This window comes from Marmota flaviventris, chromosome 1 (genome assembly GCF_047511675.1).
Source record: "Marmota flaviventris isolate mMarFla1 chromosome 1, mMarFla1.hap1, whole genome shotgun sequence".
Classification (NCBI taxonomy): Eukaryota; Metazoa; Chordata; class Mammalia; order Rodentia; family Sciuridae; genus Marmota; species Marmota flaviventris.
This window is the reverse complement of record NC_092498.1, coordinates 196,456,181-196,475,708: the sequence shown is the minus strand read 5'-3', so window position 1 is coordinate 196,475,708 and position 19,528 is coordinate 196,456,181. Positions and strand designations below refer to the sequence as shown.

The 19,528-nt window shown below is 48.0% G+C and overlaps 1 protein-coding gene across 2 annotated transcripts in view; it reads right to left on the bottom strand.

The window, feature by feature from the left end:
- Positions 1-19,528, bottom strand: part of Dlec1 (DLEC1 cilia and flagella associated protein) — a 49,443-nt gene that overhangs the window by 16,254 nt on the left and 13,661 nt on the right. For both annotated transcript variants that reach the window (XM_027932201.2, XM_071599777.1), the window contains exons 7-19: positions 14,763-14,850; positions 13,942-14,115; positions 13,007-13,143; positions 12,011-12,103; positions 10,684-10,774; positions 9,869-10,031; positions 8,477-8,669; positions 7,770-7,828; positions 7,030-7,198; positions 6,497-6,590; positions 6,174-6,304; positions 5,906-6,064; positions 4,287-4,426 (exon numbers count right to left, since the gene is read on the bottom strand). In XM_027932201.2, coding sequence (XP_027788002.2) covers positions 4,287-4,426; positions 5,906-6,064; positions 6,174-6,304; positions 6,497-6,590; positions 7,030-7,198; positions 7,770-7,828; positions 8,477-8,669; positions 9,869-10,031; positions 10,684-10,774; positions 12,011-12,103; positions 13,007-13,143; positions 13,942-14,115; positions 14,763-14,850 — 1,691 coding nt within the window. The remainder of the gene's footprint in view (positions 1-4,286; positions 4,427-5,905; positions 6,065-6,173; positions 6,305-6,496; positions 6,591-7,029; positions 7,199-7,769; positions 7,829-8,476; positions 8,670-9,868; positions 10,032-10,683; positions 10,775-12,010; positions 12,104-13,006; positions 13,144-13,941; positions 14,116-14,762; positions 14,851-19,528) is intronic.

The following is a 19,528-nucleotide window of genomic DNA, read 5'->3' as shown; positions in this document are numbered from 1 at the left end:
TTTATGTCAATGAAATTGAAAACACAACATCTCAAAGCTTATAGGATGCAGCTAAAGCAATGCTCAGAGGTAAATTTATATTTATGAATGCCAATATTAAAAAAAATACCAAAAGCCTCAGCTCCCACCTAAGAAACTAGAGAAAGAGCAAATAAAATCCAAAGAAGAAATAATAGAATAAATTATCTTTATGCAAATAACATGTCCTTCTCTTTAGAACAATATTAGAACGAATAAATGAGATCAGCATGGTTGCAGGATACACGACCAACATGCAAGAACATTTGTGTTTCTATGCAGGAGTGATGAACAACCAGAAATCAAAGTTAAGAAAATGGTTCTACTTCCAAAATCATCAAAAAGCATAAAATATTTATAAATAATTTCATAAAAGAAATATAAGAATTGAAAACAATGAAATATCATAGAACTAAATGAAAAAGAACATAAGTGGAAAGACATACTCATGGAGAACACTGCCAAGATGATGACACTCCCCAAATCGACCTACAGATGCTACTCACTCCCTTACAGAAACCACAGCTGGCTTTTCACAGAAATTAGCCAACTGATTTATATGGAGATGTCATAAAATCATATGGAAATTCAAAGAATCCAGAATGGCTAAAACAATCCTGAAAAAGAAAAAAAGTTGGAGAATTCATATTTCCCAGTTTTCAGATTTACTACAAGGCCACAGTGATCCACACTGTGGCACCTGGCCCAAGGACAGACATGTGGTTCAGTGAAACAGAATGGAGAATCCAGAAATAAACCCTCACACGTCCATCAATTGATTTTTGAGTGTGCCAAAACAATTTGGTGGGTAAAGAATAGTGTTTTTAAGAAATGGTACTGGGATAATGGGTTAACTTCATGGAAAGGAATAAAATTGGACCCATTTTTTGCACTGTATGAAAAAATATAGTGCAAAATTGACACAGATAACCTATGAGTGTATGAACAGATGCTCAGCACTGTTCACTGGCCAAAGGGAAATGCAAATTCAATCCTCAGGGAAATACACCTCTCATGCTAGGATGACTGCCACCAGAAAGAGAATCACAAGTGACTAAGGATGTGGAGGACCAGAGAGCAGCAGGGAGGATGGAGAGCGGTCAGGACGGGTAGCTATGATATCCAGCACAGGGGCCACCTGCGAAAGCTCACAAAGACGGGTAAAGAGATTGGGGTTGTGGGCACGTGCTTAGCAGAAGGGAAGCCCTGAGTTCAATACCCAGCACCAGCACCAAAAGAAAAAAAAAGAAAGGGGTAAATGTAACGCCATTTCATGGAAAAAAGGAGGATAAGGAGCAGAAAAGGAGAACAGGATGTGATCAGATTAACTGATACAACAGAAGAGAACAATACTGCTTCCTAAAACCCCTGGAATGAAGGTCATGTGCAGGTGAAGAGAAGTGCTGACACTGTCAATGACAAGAGTCAAAGGGAAGGAGTGGGCCATGGGGAAAGAACTGGGAACATGCAAGGAGGGTTGGGAGCTTGATCGGCTTGGTCTCCTCGGGCCTGGAGCTCAGACCACATACGGGAGACGGGGCTGTAGTACTTGCCACCCTTGGAGAACATGGGTGTGGGCAGGAGAGAGTCCCCAGTACTCCTGGGCCTCTCAGCTGTCCTGGAGGAAAAACAACCAAATTGTTCCCAGCCTTTCACTGCTATTTATGAAGGAAGCGATGGACAGGTTTGTATAGCTGCCCAACATGGGCTTCCTTTGCGGTCTTGGCTGCTTCCTCTAAAGGCTTCTTCCTCTCAGGGGATTGGGGTTATGGTGTGCTCTGGGGCAACATGCTCACCTACTCTCCACTCCTTGGAAGAGGGGCGCTTGCCATTCCTACACCCACTTACTGAGAGGAAAACTGACGCCACCAGTTCTGTGTGCAAATCAACTAGATCCTCCATTCAGAAACAGCAGTGGACAGCCAACGGTTGCCAGATGTAGAAGAAAACTAAAAAAACGAAGGGAGAAGGTCTCCAGACAAACACTCAAGAAAAGGGAAATCAGATTCCTTGGGGGGATGCAAGAGGTTTTGTATGTACAAGACGCTAACACATTTCTATCAAAAAAGAACAACCCCAAAGCCAGGCTCGGTGGCCCATGCTGGTAATCAATCCCAGCAGGTCTGGATGCTGAGGCAGGAAGATTGTGAGTTCAAAGCTAGCCTCAGCAAATCAGCCAGGCCCTAAGCAACTCGGTGAGACCCTGTCTCTAAATAAAATACAAAAAAGGACTGGGGATGTGGCTCAGTGGTTAAGTGCCCCCTAGTTCAAAACCTAGTACAAAAACAAAACAAAACCAACCCCCAAAACCTAAAATTTAAAAGTATGATTTCCAAAGAAAGGCATATCACCAAAGGCAGAAAGAGTGAGCCACAAGGCCAAGGGCACCTTCCCTGAGTGAGGAGCAAAGCCATTGAAAAAATAGAAATATTAGAAATCCAGTTAAAATCATGCTGCAAGTTTCCAGCAGGTGTTGAGTGGGCTGTGGGAGCTCAGCAAGCTTTCCCACTCTCTCTCTTCTTCTGGAGACAGATGCCCACCTCTCACCCCTACTCCTAACCCCCCACCTGGGGAAGGGGAGGAACACGACCTAGAGAGGACCTATCAGGGCCCATCTCTGGAGAAAGCAGGTTCACTTTTCACAGAGGGAGCCCAGGCTCTAAGGATCGCCTCCTCAGGCAGAGTGGCTAAGGGCCCTCACCAACAGAGGAGGGAAAGGCCCACAGAGAGAAGCAGAGTTGAGGGTTGGGACTGGGATGGAGGTTGCAAGAGGGAAGAAGGGTAGAGGATGGGAGAAAACAGAACAGCCAACAAAGGGAAGAGTTTTGGCCCTTGGGATGGCAAGGCAGGGATGCTTTTTCTTCCTTGTCTGCAGCTCTATCACCTGCAATCTGTAAACATTTTGGTTAATACAAGGTCCTTTCAGAAGAACAGAGACAGTAAAGGAAAGAAAATAAGACTTCATGGAAGCCATGTTCCCAGAGGTGAACGCAAACTTAGCCTTCATGTTGAAGGCCCACAGAGTGCCCTGCAGGACCAGTGGGAAAGACTCACACTCAGACCCGCACTGGTCATCACAGTAAAGGACTTCCAACAAAACACTGGTGGCATCACCCCCGTCAGATGGTCAAATTATTAAAGCCAGATAATATCTGTCATCGTGAGAATATGGGGCCAGACAGGAGGAAGTATAAAATGGTGCAGTGTTTTTGGAGGATAATTCCAGAGTATCCATACAGGTTTTAAATGAGCATTTCAATTGTTTTATAATGAATACACATGCAATAATGAATATAAAATATATGCAGAGCTTAAATATATAAAAAATAATAGTAAAAAGAAGACAGGTATATCCCCATCCGGCTTCAGACACAAAATATTACCACTAGCCTTAAGGAAATATTTCACTTCAAAGTAACTTTGGAAGGGGTTGAGAGGAGTGGATGGGGGATGTAGATGGAATGTTATTTGCAGTGAGCTGATAACTTTTGAAGGTAGGTGATAGTTCATGGGCACTTATTATACTATTCTATTTTTATATAGGTGAGAAACTTTCCACTGGAAAGCAAGAAAGAGAGATGGGAGGGAAAAGGGAAGGGGAGCCAGAGCAGTGGTGCGTGTCTGTAATCCTGCCTGCTCGGGAGGCTGAAGTAGGAGGATTTTAAGTTCAAAGCCAGAATGACAATTTAGCAAGACTCTAAGCAACTTAGTGAGACCCTGTCTCTAAATAAAATATAAAAAGGGTTGGGGATGTGGCTCAGTGGTTAAGTGTCCCTAAGTTCAATCCCCAGTACAAAAAAAGAAAAAACAAGGGAAGAGGAAGAAGAGAACTACTACTACCTTTGAAATCTCCAGTGTGTCCCTCCCAGAATACAAAAATATTTGCTCATTGAAATATGTCACTATTTTTGTGCTCATTCTCCTGTTGATGAACATTGGGGTTTCTAGTTTTTCACTATTATGTCACATCTCACCAGGAAACAGTAAAATGGTTTTGAAGGTGGTTGTACTAATGTACATTCCTTTAGCACACACATCCTAAAAAGACATACCCCAAAATATTATCAGTGAACTATTTCTAGGTAATGGATTATGGATCATCTTAATATTCTTCTGGGTAATTTTTAAATGTTTTGGGATAAACATGTATAAGTCAATTTAAATGCAGAAATGTCTCTAGATAAATACATCATTGCACATGGTATAAATAAATATACTGTAAATGTGCACATACTGTTGTCATCTTCCCATCCCCCACAGCCCCGTACCTCCAGGTCCCTTTTTCCACTTCCAGCTCTAGTACAGTCTGCAGACGCTGACAGTGCAAGGCCTCCAAGGTTACAGTCACCTGGCACTCCCCCAGAGGGTAAAGGTAACCACTTGAAGGCTCAATGTCCAAGGGAGATGCCTGCTGCCAATCCAGAAGGATGAGGAGTGAGGACATGGAGAATTGCAGAGGCCCTGGGGGCTGGCCATGCCCAACCAGGTGCACCTCCAAGGGCCCCTGGCTCTCTCAGAGCCATCTGGGACCCAGAAAGAGGCAAGCATGTGGGGGACTATGGCTGGGCAAGGGCCTCAGGATTGAGGATTAAAAAGTGAGTCTCCAAGAACAGGAATGCACAAGCCAGGTGCCCACACCCTGGCCCAGATTTGAGAGGTAGAAGGCAGAGGGAGGCCCCAGGATGTGGGGAGACCAGAGCAGGCAGATGGAGACTCCAGCTGGGGAGCAGGAGGACAGCCTGTGAGCCCTATGGGGAACCTGGGTCAGGACTCTGACAGCTTCAGTTGAGGAGAGCCATCAGGCCACCAGATTGCAGAAGGGGCCACAATTTCTCCTTTCCACCCAGGTGGTCTTTTCTCCACCCTCTCATTCCTTGGAGGATTGGACTCCTTCACCTGGAAGGTCTGTCCCTCCCCTCATATCAGGTATGTTGACCTTGGCTGAGGGGGAGAGGGAAAGGGAACTTAGGAAGGGGTTCTTTCCATTTTGTTCTTCCCGTCTCATGAGAAATGGAACATTCTTCTGAGTAACCCTAAGACCCGGGGTGGGTCACACGGAATAGTGGGGTGTCACTAGACATGGAAAGGTTATATCGGAAGGGACCTTATCTTTCTCTTGGGTCTCTCCCATGAGAACCTCACAGTGAGTGCAAGGGTCATGCCTGCCTGGAGGTGCTAAGTGGCCTGATTTTCCCTTTCCCTCCCCCACCCCACCCAGGCCACCATGCCCAACCATAGGGTCGGCCTGGTGCTGTGGCCTCCTGCTTCTGAGCCTCAACCTCCCTGGCCTTTAGCAGGGGCTGCACAGGACTTGCTCTCATAGGAAAAGAAGGCTTTGTGCTTGTCAGCTTTCAGGCATTGAAGTTTGGGGTCCGAGCTCTGCTACAGAAAGGGCTAAAAAAATGCAAATAAAAACAAACAAAAAACCAAAAAATTAGATTTAAGTCTTCATATTTGGGCCACATGCCTGTGCCCAGGCGCCACCTGCTGGCAGTACCCACTGCAGGCATAGGCCCCAGAAGGATCCTAGCCCTGGAGGAGCCCAGCAGTACATGACCTCTGCCCAAAGCAGCTGCCCATGTGCTTCCAAACTCAGACTGCTCAGCCAAGGGAGAAGCCCAGGTCCTATTTTGCATCTGATGGTAGAAAAGGGAACCAGAACCACCTGTTGAATTGGGGTGGGGGAACACATTCTGGGGAGAGGAGCTGCCTCATGGTGGGGAGAGTTAGACACACGGCCAGGCGACAATTGCCAAGGGTGCCTTCTCTCGCAGCCCCGGGGCTCTGATTGGAAAGCACAGTTCAAGTTTCCCAGTTCAGACCTGAGCCAAGGTGAACTGGCTTCTGGGAGAGGTGGCATCCTAGGAGCCAGCAGCCCCCGACTTACATCTTCATGCCTTTCTTCCAGGCAGACCAGACTCTCTCTCATGTGCCACATGGCTGAGAGCTGGCTGATGTTCCGGATCTGGATGGACTTCGAGACTTTGTGCCCCAGGCGGAGCAGTCCAAACTGAAGGGCCGAGACGTTGATGACAAGTGCAGGCCCCTGAGACATCCGGAAGGATCTGTTACTGAGCAGCCAGGGAGTGGGCTCTGTGTCCTACCCCTGCCACCTCTCTGGGCCCACCCTGCTACCCAACCCCCGTCTGCAGCACCTTAAAGGCCGCCTCGATGTGTAACACCACTGGCGAGGGTGAGTCTCTGATCTCGCACAGCAGGTCCTGACTTGCTGGGCCAGGGACACCCCCGGTAAAGTTCAACTCAAAATCCCCAACCTCGTTGGGCTCTGGGAAAGAGGGGAAAGTGAGTGGAGAAGTTTCCTTCTGTGGCTGGGCCTGGACATCTGGCCTGTACTCATTTCTTGCCATGCCGGAGCTGATCACAAGACTCCAAGGGCCTTGTGCAGGCCCCTTGAACCCTAAAACCGCCTCTTGCAGCCACCCCAGGGAGGTCACACCCCCTGCAGTCCCCAAGGTACCTATGACCCCTGTGCAGGGTTCCACTTCAATGATGTGGCAATGGCTGATCTTCCCCCATGTGTACCTGATGGGTGACTTGCTGTTGTTCCACATCTGAAAGACACACCCCAATCTAGGCTGCCCCAGGACTGCCCTTTCATGTCATGTCTGTACCTGCTGAAGGACTGTGGGATTGAGGGTTCACAAAGGGTCCACTTGACCCCCCTCCCAAATAACTCCTGGCCGCCAGAAGCCATAGCCTTCCCAACTCACAGCACCCTCACTCCATGCTGCAGGGATGAGGGTGCCTGCCATATCCTGCCAATGACCTGGGAACCTGGGAGTGAGTTCAGCAGCCCTAACTTCAGAAGACTCTGGAACATTGATAAAATAAAACAGACTCACCTGGCTCTAGGCATCTATGTGAACCCCCGTTGGGTTCAGGGGCCCTCAGGCTCTGTGCAGTGGCTGCTCCAGCTCTGTCCTTCCTGTATCCTCACCCAAGTGCCACACTGCTTCAGTCAGCCCACACAGGGGACAGATGATGACCTACCTTAAAATCCTTCTTCACATTTATGCCAATGTAGTTCTCCCCTGGGATGATGAGGGCGTAGGGTTCTAAGAGAACCTGGAAGGGTTCTGCTGAGCCTTTCACCTCAATTTCCATGACAATCACATCATCCACAGAGTATGTGTAGTCCTCCAGATTATTCACCTCTGAACTGAACACAAACCCACCGCGAGCTAGGAGCTGACGCAGCCCAGGACATCACTGCATGTCCCTGCCTCTGTCCCACATGGTTGGCCTTATGAAAAGAAGATTCCACCCTACCCACAGCTCCCAACCTGAGACAAGCAGGAGTGTCAGTCAGTGCCCTGGAAGACTATGAATGCCTGTGCTGTGACAGAAGGCCTCAGATGGGGACACTGCCCTGCTGCCTCCAGGGACCAGACTGCAGTCCTAGCCTGGGATCTCTGCACTAGGCTGACTGGAGACCCAACCCCTAGCAGTGCATCCTCAGCACCACCTAGATGCCACCAGCTTGGTTATCCAAGGGTAACAGTGAGCCTGGAGCCCCAAGGTTCCTAGGGTGGCCTATGGCACTCTATACCCTCCTCCCTGCATCCTGTGCCCACTGTAAGCTGATTGCCAGGGCAATGCAAAAATGCTCATAGCCCTCAAAGCCTGTTGGGGTCAAGTTCCTCATCCACCCTGTCTGGAACCTTCCCCAGAAGCATCCCTAGTGGGAGGCTAGGCCCAGCTGCCCACCCTCAGCCATAGGCCCTACTCACTTCAAGGGCTCAGGAACTTCTTCCAGCACCATCTGCAGCACACTGTGGTAGTTCCTCAGCTACAAGGAAACACAGCACCCTGAAAATACTGCAGGCTGCCTAGAGAAGACAGGTGTGGGCAGGAGCTTCTCCTCCCCTTAGTTGTGCCAGAAATGCTTCCCTGCCACCTCTTAAGAAAGTGGGGTTGCTGCCAGGATAGGAGCTATCCCTGACTCGGGGAACAACAAAATCATCCCCCGACCCCCACCAGGCTGACATGGGCCCTGGGCAGGGCCTTGGGGTGTCTGAAGCACAAACTCTCAGATAGTGAGGCAGCCCTGCTCACTCAGGTCTGAGAACCACCAGCAAGGGCTCTAGACTGGCCCTGTGCTAACCAGGCCCTTGGGAACCTGCACCTCCCTCTCTAGGCACTGCTGTAGGATGGGTAGGAATGGTAATGTGCTTTGACACAACCAGGGATGTGGAAATGAGCCCAGGTCTTGTTGCAAGTGGGGTGTCTTGGATCAGGACCAGGCAGTATGATCTGCTTTGTCCTGCTCACCAGGCATATGATCCAGTGACACGCTAAGCCATCTAGGTGCCAATCTTGGCAGGATGCCCAGGTACCTGGTTCAGGCTCAGCTGTGGCTTTGATGTCATTAAAGAACATGGATTCAGGGGCAAAAGATCATGATACGATCATGTGTGGCTAATGAGATCATGTTAACCTCATAAGGAGAAAAGCTCAGGATGAATTCCTGGTTGTTGTGGGGGCTCAGAACCCCCTTCTCAGGTATGATGGAGAAGGCAGTCTCCCTGTCAGGGTGGTACTTGATGCTGTCCATGCTGTAGGTTTCTCCAGGCATTAGGGGCTGCAGGTTGGGCTTCATGATCTGCCAGTGGAAAGCCAGCTCCACATGTCTGTGGGGGCAATCATGACAGTGGGCAGCACATCCAATGCTGTGCTCCAATTCTTCCAGGACCAGGTCCTCCCACCCCATGCTTGGCCAGCTCTGCTCCAAGAGAAAGCAAGAAAACACCCAGAAACCGGAAGTGACTAGGTCAGTCTTCAAGCAGTTCCCATGGAGGAGCCTAGGGAGAACTGCATAAGGACGGTAGGTGAGTCAGGGTGCCCAAATTAGAGGCTACGAAAGAGAGCCACCTCTTCCCATCCACAGCTCTAGAGACTGGAACCGCAGCACATCAGGGGAAACGGACAACTCAGGAAATCATTTAATTTAATCATTTAAATCAATTCAATTTAATTTACTTTTAATTGATTTAGATTTAAAATCTAAAAACTAAGCATTAAACTAAAGGTATCTAGCCCCCTCAGCCCCAACCCCTGGGAAATATTAGGAAAATCCTCTGCACTATCTTCTACCAAGTGAGAGTTTCCACACTTTGCCACATCCACCCCGTCCCTGCCCTCCGCCTCCAGCCGTCGCCTCCCAGGACAGCTATGTCCTGAAAGACGTGTGCCCCCTGACTGCCAAGAGAAACAATGAAAACCCTACGGCAGTAGGAGGGGCAGGACTCTGGCCATGTTGTAGACAGCAGCTGTCAGCATCTCAGGTCACCAGGTAGCCTGGGCTGGAAGTTCCCCGAGGTTGGTCCCGATATAAGGGTAATGCTCAGAGGCTGGTCAGAAAATAAATGGCAATGAGAGCTGAACCGACAAATGTAGGGCTGGGGACCAGGATTACTTCCCCAGCACAGGAAGTAAGGTGGAAAACTATTCCTGGCTCGGGGTGGTCTGAAATAGTTTAGAGCAGCACTGTGTCAGTGAGATTCTTGAAGCAATGGAAGTCTTAGAGAGCTGCACTAATAGAGGAGCCACTGCTTACCTGTGGATACTGAGCTCTTAGACTGACTAGCGCTCTAGAAGGAAACTGTAATTTTATTTGATTTAGATTTAAAAATCCATATGTGCCTGGTGGCCACCGTGATGGACAGTGTAAATCTGGGTCCTTCCATTCGGTCTGGATCTAATCTGAGATCAGAATCCCCAAGGCAAGGAAGCTCCGGCCTGAGTGGAAATTCAGGGTCAGGTGAGGAAGGGGAAGGGGAAGAGGAAGGGGCAGGGGTACGTGTCAGGGGCACACCCAGGGGCAGCTCACGTAGCATTTCGGATAATCAGCTGTTTCCTTGCTGTGGACCGAATGTTTTCAGGCTTGAAGCGTATGAAGTGCTGGGCCGTTAAATCTGTGAGCTCTCCAGGGTCCGGTTGACTTTTTTCACCAGAAACATAGATAAGATCCAAAGCGATCAACTGCCCCCTTCCTGACCAAGTAGGTAATGTTCAGAGAAGCTCCCGTAAGCTGAAGGCAGGACTCTGATCAATAGCTGCCCTAGGACCCATGCCACCACCCTCATTCAGTGGCCCTTGACCATGATTCCCAGAAGCACATGCAAGAGGGAAAAGAGGGCCATTAGCACACGTACTCATGTCCCCATCTCTTCACAGACCAAAAGGAGGGTATTTTGAGAACTTTGAATATAGCAAGCACTCAATTAATACCTGCCAAGTGAAACTGGGTGGAAGGAAGGGAGGGGGCGGGGAGAAGGCAGAAAGGTTGAGAAGGCCCTTCTAACCTTCCGGAAACCTAAAGGTTCCCCTGGTGGTTTCTGTGTGTTGCTGATAATTCCCCAAATGAGATCATAGCGAGATCCAAAGGGAAATTACAAAATGGCACCCCAGGTTTCCATCTGTTCCTCACCAAAAGGCCCCTTGAATTATCCTGGAGGCCACTCTAGCTTGGGTATTCAAGATCCAAGAATGAAGGGCCAAAAGCTAGTGCCTGGCACCTGGTGACCCCAGCATCCCCCGTGGCTGCCTGACACAGGGTGCGTGAAGCCGGGCCGCTGTGCAGCGAAAGCAGCTCCCGAGGCAGTGTCCGTGCCCACCAGGCCCTAGGAGTGCACACAAGCCCACCTGTGATCACCAGCTCCCTGACTTGGCAGTTGTCACACACGATGATGAAGGTCTGCTCTACCTTTTCCAGGCTCATTGGGAGGAACAAGACCTGGGGGAGAAGAGGGTGCCCTGTCACCCCTCATCAGGGGCTCCCACCCCTACCTCTTTCCTTCCTCAGACATGCACTCTCCCTTTGCTCTCTGCTCCCCAGCCTCCCTGCCTGACCCCCCCAAACCTAGAGGTTTCAGTCCAGGCCCTATCCCAGAGTAACGCAGGGAGTAGACTGAAAGGGTGTGAAAACAAAGTTCAAAAAACAGATGACAACATGCAACCTCATTTCTAACAAAAGAAACAAATAAAAACTACCCAGAAGAACAGTTTTTTTTTTTCCCCCCTGATGATACTGGCACAGAGCGAAAGCTCACTCTGTAATACATTTTGTACTATATTTCCCCCCAATTTCTCTCCACCCGCAGGCCCTGGTAACCACCATTCTACTTTGTTACTCCAAGCTCTATTTTAAGATTCAATAGTTAAGTGAGATCATGCAGTATTTGTCTTTCTATGCTTGATTTATGTCACTCAACATAATGTCTTCCAGTTTCATCTATGTTATCCCAAATGACCGAATTTGCACCTTTTTAAAGGCTGAATAATATTCCATTGCATATGGATACCACATTTTCTTTATCCATTCATCCATTGATGGACACTTAGGATGATTCCCTATCTTGGCTTTTGTGAATAGTGCTGTCAAAGACATGGGATTGCAGATGCCTCTTCGACATACTGATTTCATTTCTTTGGGTATATACCCAGCAGAGGGTCAGCTGGATCATGTGGTAGTTCTATTTTTAATTCTAGAGAAACCTCCATAGTGTTTTCTGTAATGGCTGGAGGTGAATCCCAGCTACAGACAAGAGATGTTCAGGGACTACACTGGAAATGACAGCTCCATCTGCTTTGCAAGAGAGGTCATTCATAAGGCCAGGCACGGTGGGGCACACCTGTAGTCTCAGCAGCTCAGGAGGCTGAGACAGGAGGTGTGAGTTCAAAGCCAGCCTCAGCAACAGCGAGGCACTAAGCAACTCAGACCCCACGTTCCTACAAAATAGGGGTAGGGATGTGGCTCAGTAGTTGAATGCCCCCGAGTTCAATTCCCAGTACCAAAAAAAAAAAAAAGAGAGAGAGGTCATAAGACAGCCAAATGACAATGGCCTACAAGATGCAGGAACATGTACTTGGGTCATGAAATCACAGGCAAATGCAATCATGCAGCAGCGGAAGAAACAGCCATGAGCAATCATGAAGAGGAAGGACCATGAGCCAGTGTCTCCTTACCTACCTCTATTAACACAGCAGAGCCTGGGGCCAGCTCAAACATGGATGGCATGACTCCAAAGGGAGGCTGCTCAACAAAGCCGGAAGTTGCAACCGCCTTAAAGACATGCAGATTACACAAAGGTGTGGGGAAGAGTGTAAAGCCCAGTGCTCACGTTGCAGACTTCTATCATTCATGTTGCTATCTGAGGGATCCTGTAAAGAGTCTGTGATGCCCTCATTAAGCATGCATGCGCTGTCTTGCCTTTCACCAGGTGCCAGGCACAAGATTCTGAAGGTTAAAGATGAGGAAGTCACAGAGCTTTAAAGAGCTGACCACTGGCAGCAGGTGCAAGGAATGTCATGGACAAGTGCATGGGACACAAGCAGGAGGGGGTGAGAAGGTCCTCCTAAGGCACATCGTCCTTTCCCTGCCACAACATCCTGCCGGTGGTGCCGGTGTATGTCTGCCTCCATTCCCATCCCACCCTTGGCCCTGTGCTCCTGTTTCATGGGGGGCACCTGCTATCCTGTTAGCAGAGCTGCAGCCCCAGTGTCTACATGCGAAGCCTCTGAGCATGCCCGGGATACAAAATCATGCCTGCAAGACCCTGGCAGGTATCTGAAGGGAGAAAAATATGCTCCTTGGGATGTGAGGTCCTCTGGATCTAGCACATGTTTTCTGGACATAAGGGTACAGAGGAATCTCCCTACTAAACACAAAGAACAGCACACTCATGCTGATCAAGGATGTCAGGCTGGAGCTGCTCGGGCATTGGAGAAGCCAGGCCAATGGGGCAAGTGCACAGACCCTGCCTTCCAGCCCTGGCTGACAGGGTCATAGTGTTAGTGCCATGACCAGAACTACCACCTTGGTCTCCACACTCATCCTCACTCAGCCATGCCAGGGACACCTTTCTGCTTTTGTGCGTTTCCAATCATGGGGTGCAGTCTAGCAACTCCCTCTAGAAGGTTATTTGCTTTGATGGATTTGCTCTTTTTCCAATCTATTATCACTCACCCTGAAACTTGGTGGTGGCCAACTCTTTTGGGGCATAATGCAGAATTTGCCAGCGCTGAAGCCCACATTTTTGCAGATGAATCTGGTTACCTTTATTCCCCCAATGAGGCAGTAACCACAGTCCAACACTGGAGACACTGCAGCCACAGGAGAAGATGCATGAGAGAGGCAATAGGTCACGCTGAATGGGCCCTGTTGTCATTGTGATCCTGAGGTTCAGCCAGAGCTCACAGCAGCTGCATAAGGATGTGGGGGTCCTAGGCCAGCACCCCAAGCAGAGGGGATAAAGGGGACACCTGACCCTGTGCCAATTGGGTCCTACTCAAGCTGCTCTGCGCCACATGGCAGTAGCACCATAGGACTCTTGTCTACTCCCGGCCAGGAAGTGGGATCCGCACACACTGTGGGCTCCTGCCTTGGCCAGGGCCACCCAGCATGACCCTAGGGATTGTGGCAGAAGTGAGGGGGATCAGAGTCCCAAATTTCACCTACATCCAGCTGAAAAAGACTTATGACTGAGGGTGCCCAATGGAAATTCTTCCACGGGAGCTCACCCCATGGCCACAGAGACAACATCCACTGCAAGCTCCTCAGGGTGCCCCGGCACTTGCTTCTTGCCTCACTCAGTATGGCGTCAGGGGTGTTCACCAGCCAGCCACATCTGTGATGGGGTTAGCTGGGCTGCAGGCCTCCCTCCCTCCCATGTGGGTCAACCTCCAGGGGACACCCAAAGTGAACAGTAGGTCACTGACATTGTCAGGTATCACTGACATTGTCGGTCCTGACATTCTGGAAGATGGTGTGGAAGCTGCTTGGCAGTCCCCCACCCAAAAGCCTGAGAGGACCAAGCTCTACACTGCTACCCAAGGGGCAGGTAGTCCTCGTGGGGACTCCTGGCCCTAACTGAATCCCTGGGAAGGGTAGCACACACTCACAGGTCAGCACGGGGGGCGGCCTCCGGGCCTGCAGGGGGATCAGGAGCGTGTGAGTTGACTGGGTCTCGACTAAAATGAAATCATCAAAATCCCCGAGACAGTCCGGGATAAACTGTATAGTGTACTGGCAAGTCATGCCGGGAGCCACCATTCCACCTTTTCCTGGGAACATCCCTGCGCAGGACAAAAGCCACCAAAGAGGATCAGGACCAACCACCCTGGCTGAGCCTAGCTGCCTCAGACCAACCACGGCTGGATCTGGCTCTGTGAGTGAATCCCTTCTGGGTCAAGGCCAGGCAGAACCACCAGGGTGTGCTAGGGGACAGGCTTCAAGGGCAGGGACTCCAGGCCAAAAAAAAACAAAACTAAGGCCCAAGCGGAGGGGAGGTGGGGGTTTGCCATGATCCATCTGAAATGGTTAGCCTGGCTCATGTGGCTTAAAATTTATTTTGTGGGCAGTAGGGAGTCCTTTGAGATTTCTGGGCAGGAGTGACATGAGTAGGGTTGTATTGAGACCGACACTCCCACCCAATCTGGGAGGTGGCTGCAGGGACATGAGCCAGGAGGAGGGCCTGACTAAGGGCAGTGACAGCGTGAAGCACAGGAGATGGCAGAACCAGTGCCTTGAGGGAGGTGATCAGGAGAGTGGTGCTGGGGCGTCACTGGGAGGCTCTGAGCCGAGCATGAGGGCCTCCAGTGACTGCTGAGGGAGAAGCCCTGAGCCCAGGTCAGGGAGTCCGCAGGACCCGGTGGCTCAGTCCCGGCAGCCAGCCCAGCAGGTAATTTTGTAGCCATCTAGAAAGCGACTACGCTAAACTCACCCAATCCCAGAGCAAAGTGTGGAGTAGAAGGCGGGAGGACTCGCAGGTAGCGACTGGCAGAGGTGGTGTTCTGCAGCGAGATGACCATCTGTTCAAAGGCAAGGGTGATCTCTTTTAGGCAGCATTTAAGTACCTGGCCATGTGGTGTCTGGAACTTCAAGTAATATGGAAAGGGAGGAGGCATAAATGAAATAAACCTGGCCATGTGTAAGTAAGTATTGGAGCTCAGTGATGAGCATACGGGATTCATTATGTTATTCTGTCTACTTTTGTTTGTTTCAGGAAGTTTCCACAGTAAAAAAATTTTAAAACCTTAAAGATGAAGAGGGAAGTAGAGCTGATCTATTTTGTCCCATTGCTTAAAACAACTACAATAGTCTCTCTGTATCCATATGGTTGGTTCCAGGACCTGAGAAGATAACTAAACCTGCAGATCCCTTACCAAATCCCTTCTATAAAATGGCTCAGTATTGACACACACTCTACACACATCCTCTATCACTTCTCAGCCTTTTGGTGTCCATCATCTCTAGATTACTTACAGTAACTCATACAACGTAAGCTCTATGTAAATAGTTCTTATACTGTATTGTTTAGGGAACAATGACAAGAAAAATGTCTGTATGTGTTCAGTACAGATGCAAACCTTGTAGGCCTAATTAAATAGTATGTGAACGAGACTCAAGGTGAACAATGCTCAAAGTGAAATGATGGGATACTTTGGCAGGGTCCGCCTATATATTGTTACACCTTCAGGAATTTAGCACAGTGCTCAGCACTCAGCAAATCCAAATTCGGCTTTATGGAACTTTCAGAACGGGGAAGAGTGATATTTTCAATCAATCTTGGTCGAATCCATGGCTATGGAACTTGCAGATTGTCGCGATGAGCAAAAGTGTGACATCTGCAGTGGAGGAGAGAGATAAAGAATGTCCATGCGCTTCTGCTCTTTTCAATGTTTTGTTTACTCAATACAATTTCACTCTGTAGGTTTGTAATCAAGGAATGACAATCCTTAATGCTGGGCATTGCGATAGAATCAATTCAAAGCAAACAATTCTACGTTAATTCTAAGCACTGCAAACACACTTAATCATGACAGACCTGTTACAGACATTCCCTCTGCATGCTAAGCTTAAGTGCTAGATTCAAAGTCTTAAGTCTTAGATCTTAAGTCCAGCAGATGCACACTCACTCAGACCGCAGCAACCAGTCCGGAATAGACAGAGGAGATGGTCGTAAGGAGAAATCTTGTTCTCACCAGAGTCAAGAGGCTGCTGTAGAGTTTGAGAGTGGTGAGAACACAGAGGATCAGGCAGATGAGAAGAGTTGGGAGGTCAGCCCAGGTCCTCATCAGGCTCTCAGGCTTGTGTGCATCAGTGTCAACTGGCTGAACGTCTGTTCATTTGCTCCATCATTTATGTTAAATTTTGGGGCTTCTGACTGCCCTTTCAATCCCTATCAGCTGTTACTGGGTTTCTCAGTGATGTCTTTCATTCTGAAGTCAAGCCATCTGATCTGTGGTTTCCCGATCTCTCGCCTTTTGCCTTTATCAGGACGAAGGCAAATGACAGACACTTCACTCTGAGTTTTATCAGGGTTATGGAAAGTGACTTATTTTATCAGGCTATGACTGGGGACCATATTGGAGGGCTCTGTAGGTGTGCCTGGTGGGGAACTGCAGTTTTATTTCAAAATGGATTCACTTAGGTTAAGGCCCTTCTTAGGTGAAAGCTATCCTTTAAAAGATACAGAAAGCTGATCATACTATTTACTGAGCATCTACTCTGTGCCTCCTCAACCTCTCAACAACCAGGAAAGGCGAGCACTTTTTCTATTTAACAGGTGAAGAACCTGAGGTGCAAGAGGCTCCTCAGAGATTCAAATTCAAGACATTTGGATCCAAAGTGTTGACCAGCTCACCTCATGTATTGTCTTCTTCCCCACATTTTCCTTTGAGCCACTTCTTCCCACAGGCCCAGTCAAGATATATTGTGGGCACGTGTGTGTCAGGGCTGTAACTGGGCTTCTCCATGGGGCAACCCATCCGGCCCCTTTGAAATCCCACCTCTCTCCCTGCCTCAGAGTGGGAGATCCCTAAGGGTAAGCCCTGGAACTCAACCACAACAGCACCCAGCACAAAGGAGGGAGCCTAAAACATGTACATATCTTTTTCTTCTGTTTTGTGAAATATAATACTAGGAAAAATGTATAAATTATAACACAACAAAAGCCATGTTTCTTAAGTTAGGTAATAGAATAAATTCAGTTGAAACCCTCTACCAGCTCCCCATCAGATATCATCTACATAGATTTGAAATATGCCTTCATATTTTTATTCAGAGATATATATTCCTAAATCAACAACTAAGTTCCCCCTCCCCCCAGTGCTTGAGATTGAATCCAGGTTTTGTGCATGGTAGGCAGGTGCTATACCACTGAGCTACATCTCCAGCCCCTCTTAAGTCCATTTTTCACCAGCACAACATTTTGATCAATCTACCTGTGAACCAGGCCACAATTTAGAAAGACCCATTTTACAGTTTTAATTTTCATTCCTCTGTAATTGATAGCAAATAAACATGAAAAGATGCTCACTATTTGGGTTTACTCTTCTGTGAGTTGTTTACTCATGTCCTCTTACCTCTTGCCATTACAGTTTGTTTTTATCTTATTGATTTGTAGGTGTTCTTTATATATGTTGAAACTAATTCTTTATAAAGTAGAAACTATAAACATTTTCCAGTTTACAAACTTGCATTATCTTTTGATTTATGCTTCCTAAAATTTGTGTGTGTGTACATTCTAGGAGTTGAACCCATGGTCTTATGCATGCTAAGCACACACTCTACCTCTGAGCTACACCCTCAGCTTGTTTCTAAAATTTTAATATAAAATTTATCAGTCGTTTATGGTTTGTGCTTCAGTTTCAGGAAATCTTTCCATATTCGCTATATTTTTTACTAAAACAATAGCTCTTTTACCTTGAGCTGTTTACTGGAAACTATTTGGTTTGGGGTATGGGTATTGGCAGGTCTGCACACATCCACGGTAGTAAGAGCATGCACTGATCCCTTAGTCACAGAGCTAGTTGCAGCCACTGCTGTCATTAAAAATTGAGGTGCTCCTGGCAGTAGCTGTTCACGTCAACTGAGTCATGTCTTGCTTCCAGCCATGCAAGGCAAACCTCTCACTGGGGAAAGGCAGGAGCCAGGGGGTTATAGGCTTCTCAGGGCATGTCCCACTAGACAAGGCAATCGATTGCACTTAATGGGGGTCAGCTCTAAAGTACAGCCTCATATTAGCTCTCCCTCCTTTATCCCCTTTCCCTCTTCCCTCACTGGAACTGTAAATGATAGTAAATAATCTCACCATCTCAGGCTCTGCTATGCGGGAAATCTGAGCCCACACAGTCAGTACAAGAAGGGTACTAAAACAGTAGACCCTGAGGATGCCATTCTGGAATTGGCTTACCAGTCTGGTGGCAGTAAGAACCCTAGCTGGCAGGAAGCAGGGTGAGAGGCTCCTAGCATGGTAGCATCACAATTATTAATGCTTCCACCAGTGGTCAGCTGGGATGAGGAAACAGTAGACTGGCAGGCAGTGACAAGTGGTAGCTGGGGAGGCTGGAAGGTCTGAGGCAGTGATAATTATATGGAGCGGGGAGTGGACTGGCTTTCCTTACCAGCACTAGAAGCCTTGGAGGGAAAAATGACAGGCTGAGGCAGCCAGCTGCCAACTCAGCCCCCACTGAGACATTCTTTGCATTCCTGAGTTACACTTACTCCTGTGTGTATGTTTGTTTTTTAATTCCTGCTTGCTTTGATTTGCTGCTTTTTACCTAGTATTTCTGTACCTATGTTCTTCAGCAAGATCAATTTGCATTTTTTCATTTAGTGTCAAGGTAATCTTCGGCTCATTATCTAATAATGAGGGCAGGTTCCCTCTTTTTCTAGCATCTAAAACAATTCATATAAAACTTACATAAGTTAATTTTAAAGCTTATAATTAAAATTTATACACAATAGGCATTAGCTTGAATGTTTGGTAGCCTACATCTTGAATGTTTGGTACAATGTAGTTTTTATTTTATATAGAAAGTGCTTTTTAAAGTTATTTTCACCAGAGTGGGACAGCCTCCTAGTTTGAAGAGGCAGAAAGTTCTACGAGGTTTTGAAAATAGAAATCCTTCCCCTGGTCTCTACCCTGCCATTTCCCACCCTCTAAGGGCAAATGCTTTTTCCTCCTTCAGCTGATTGTTATTTATTTCCATGTCTCTGAGTTGCACATTTTCCCCTTCAGTTTTAGGGATTAATGGCAGATGGATCATGTGGCTATGCCCTCTTTCCTCTCCCATATCCAATTCAATGTGTGACTTTCCCTTCCTATCCCCCATCTTCCCAGCAGAGTTACATCATGTTACTGGTTAGGTCAGTAATGAGTATATTAAAGGCACTCTGTAAATGCTATTCCCAGCTGAGCAGGAGGCAAACTCGGCTTTCTTTCCCTCCCTCGCAAAAACATGTATTTTTCTGAAGTTAATAACCAACTCGCTTTCAGAGGAAGTAGTGCTGTGTAGCTGCCAAGGTTAGGCCATAAAAGCCGTCTGGCTTGCAAGGATGCTCACTTCTTGTTGTCATGTAAAAGTCTCACTACCTGAGACCGCCACACTGTGAGGTACCCCAGATCAGGTAGAGAAGCTCTAGGTCAGTGTTCTAGTCGACTAACTCAGCATCAGCACCCATGGGAATGAAATGCCTCGGAGA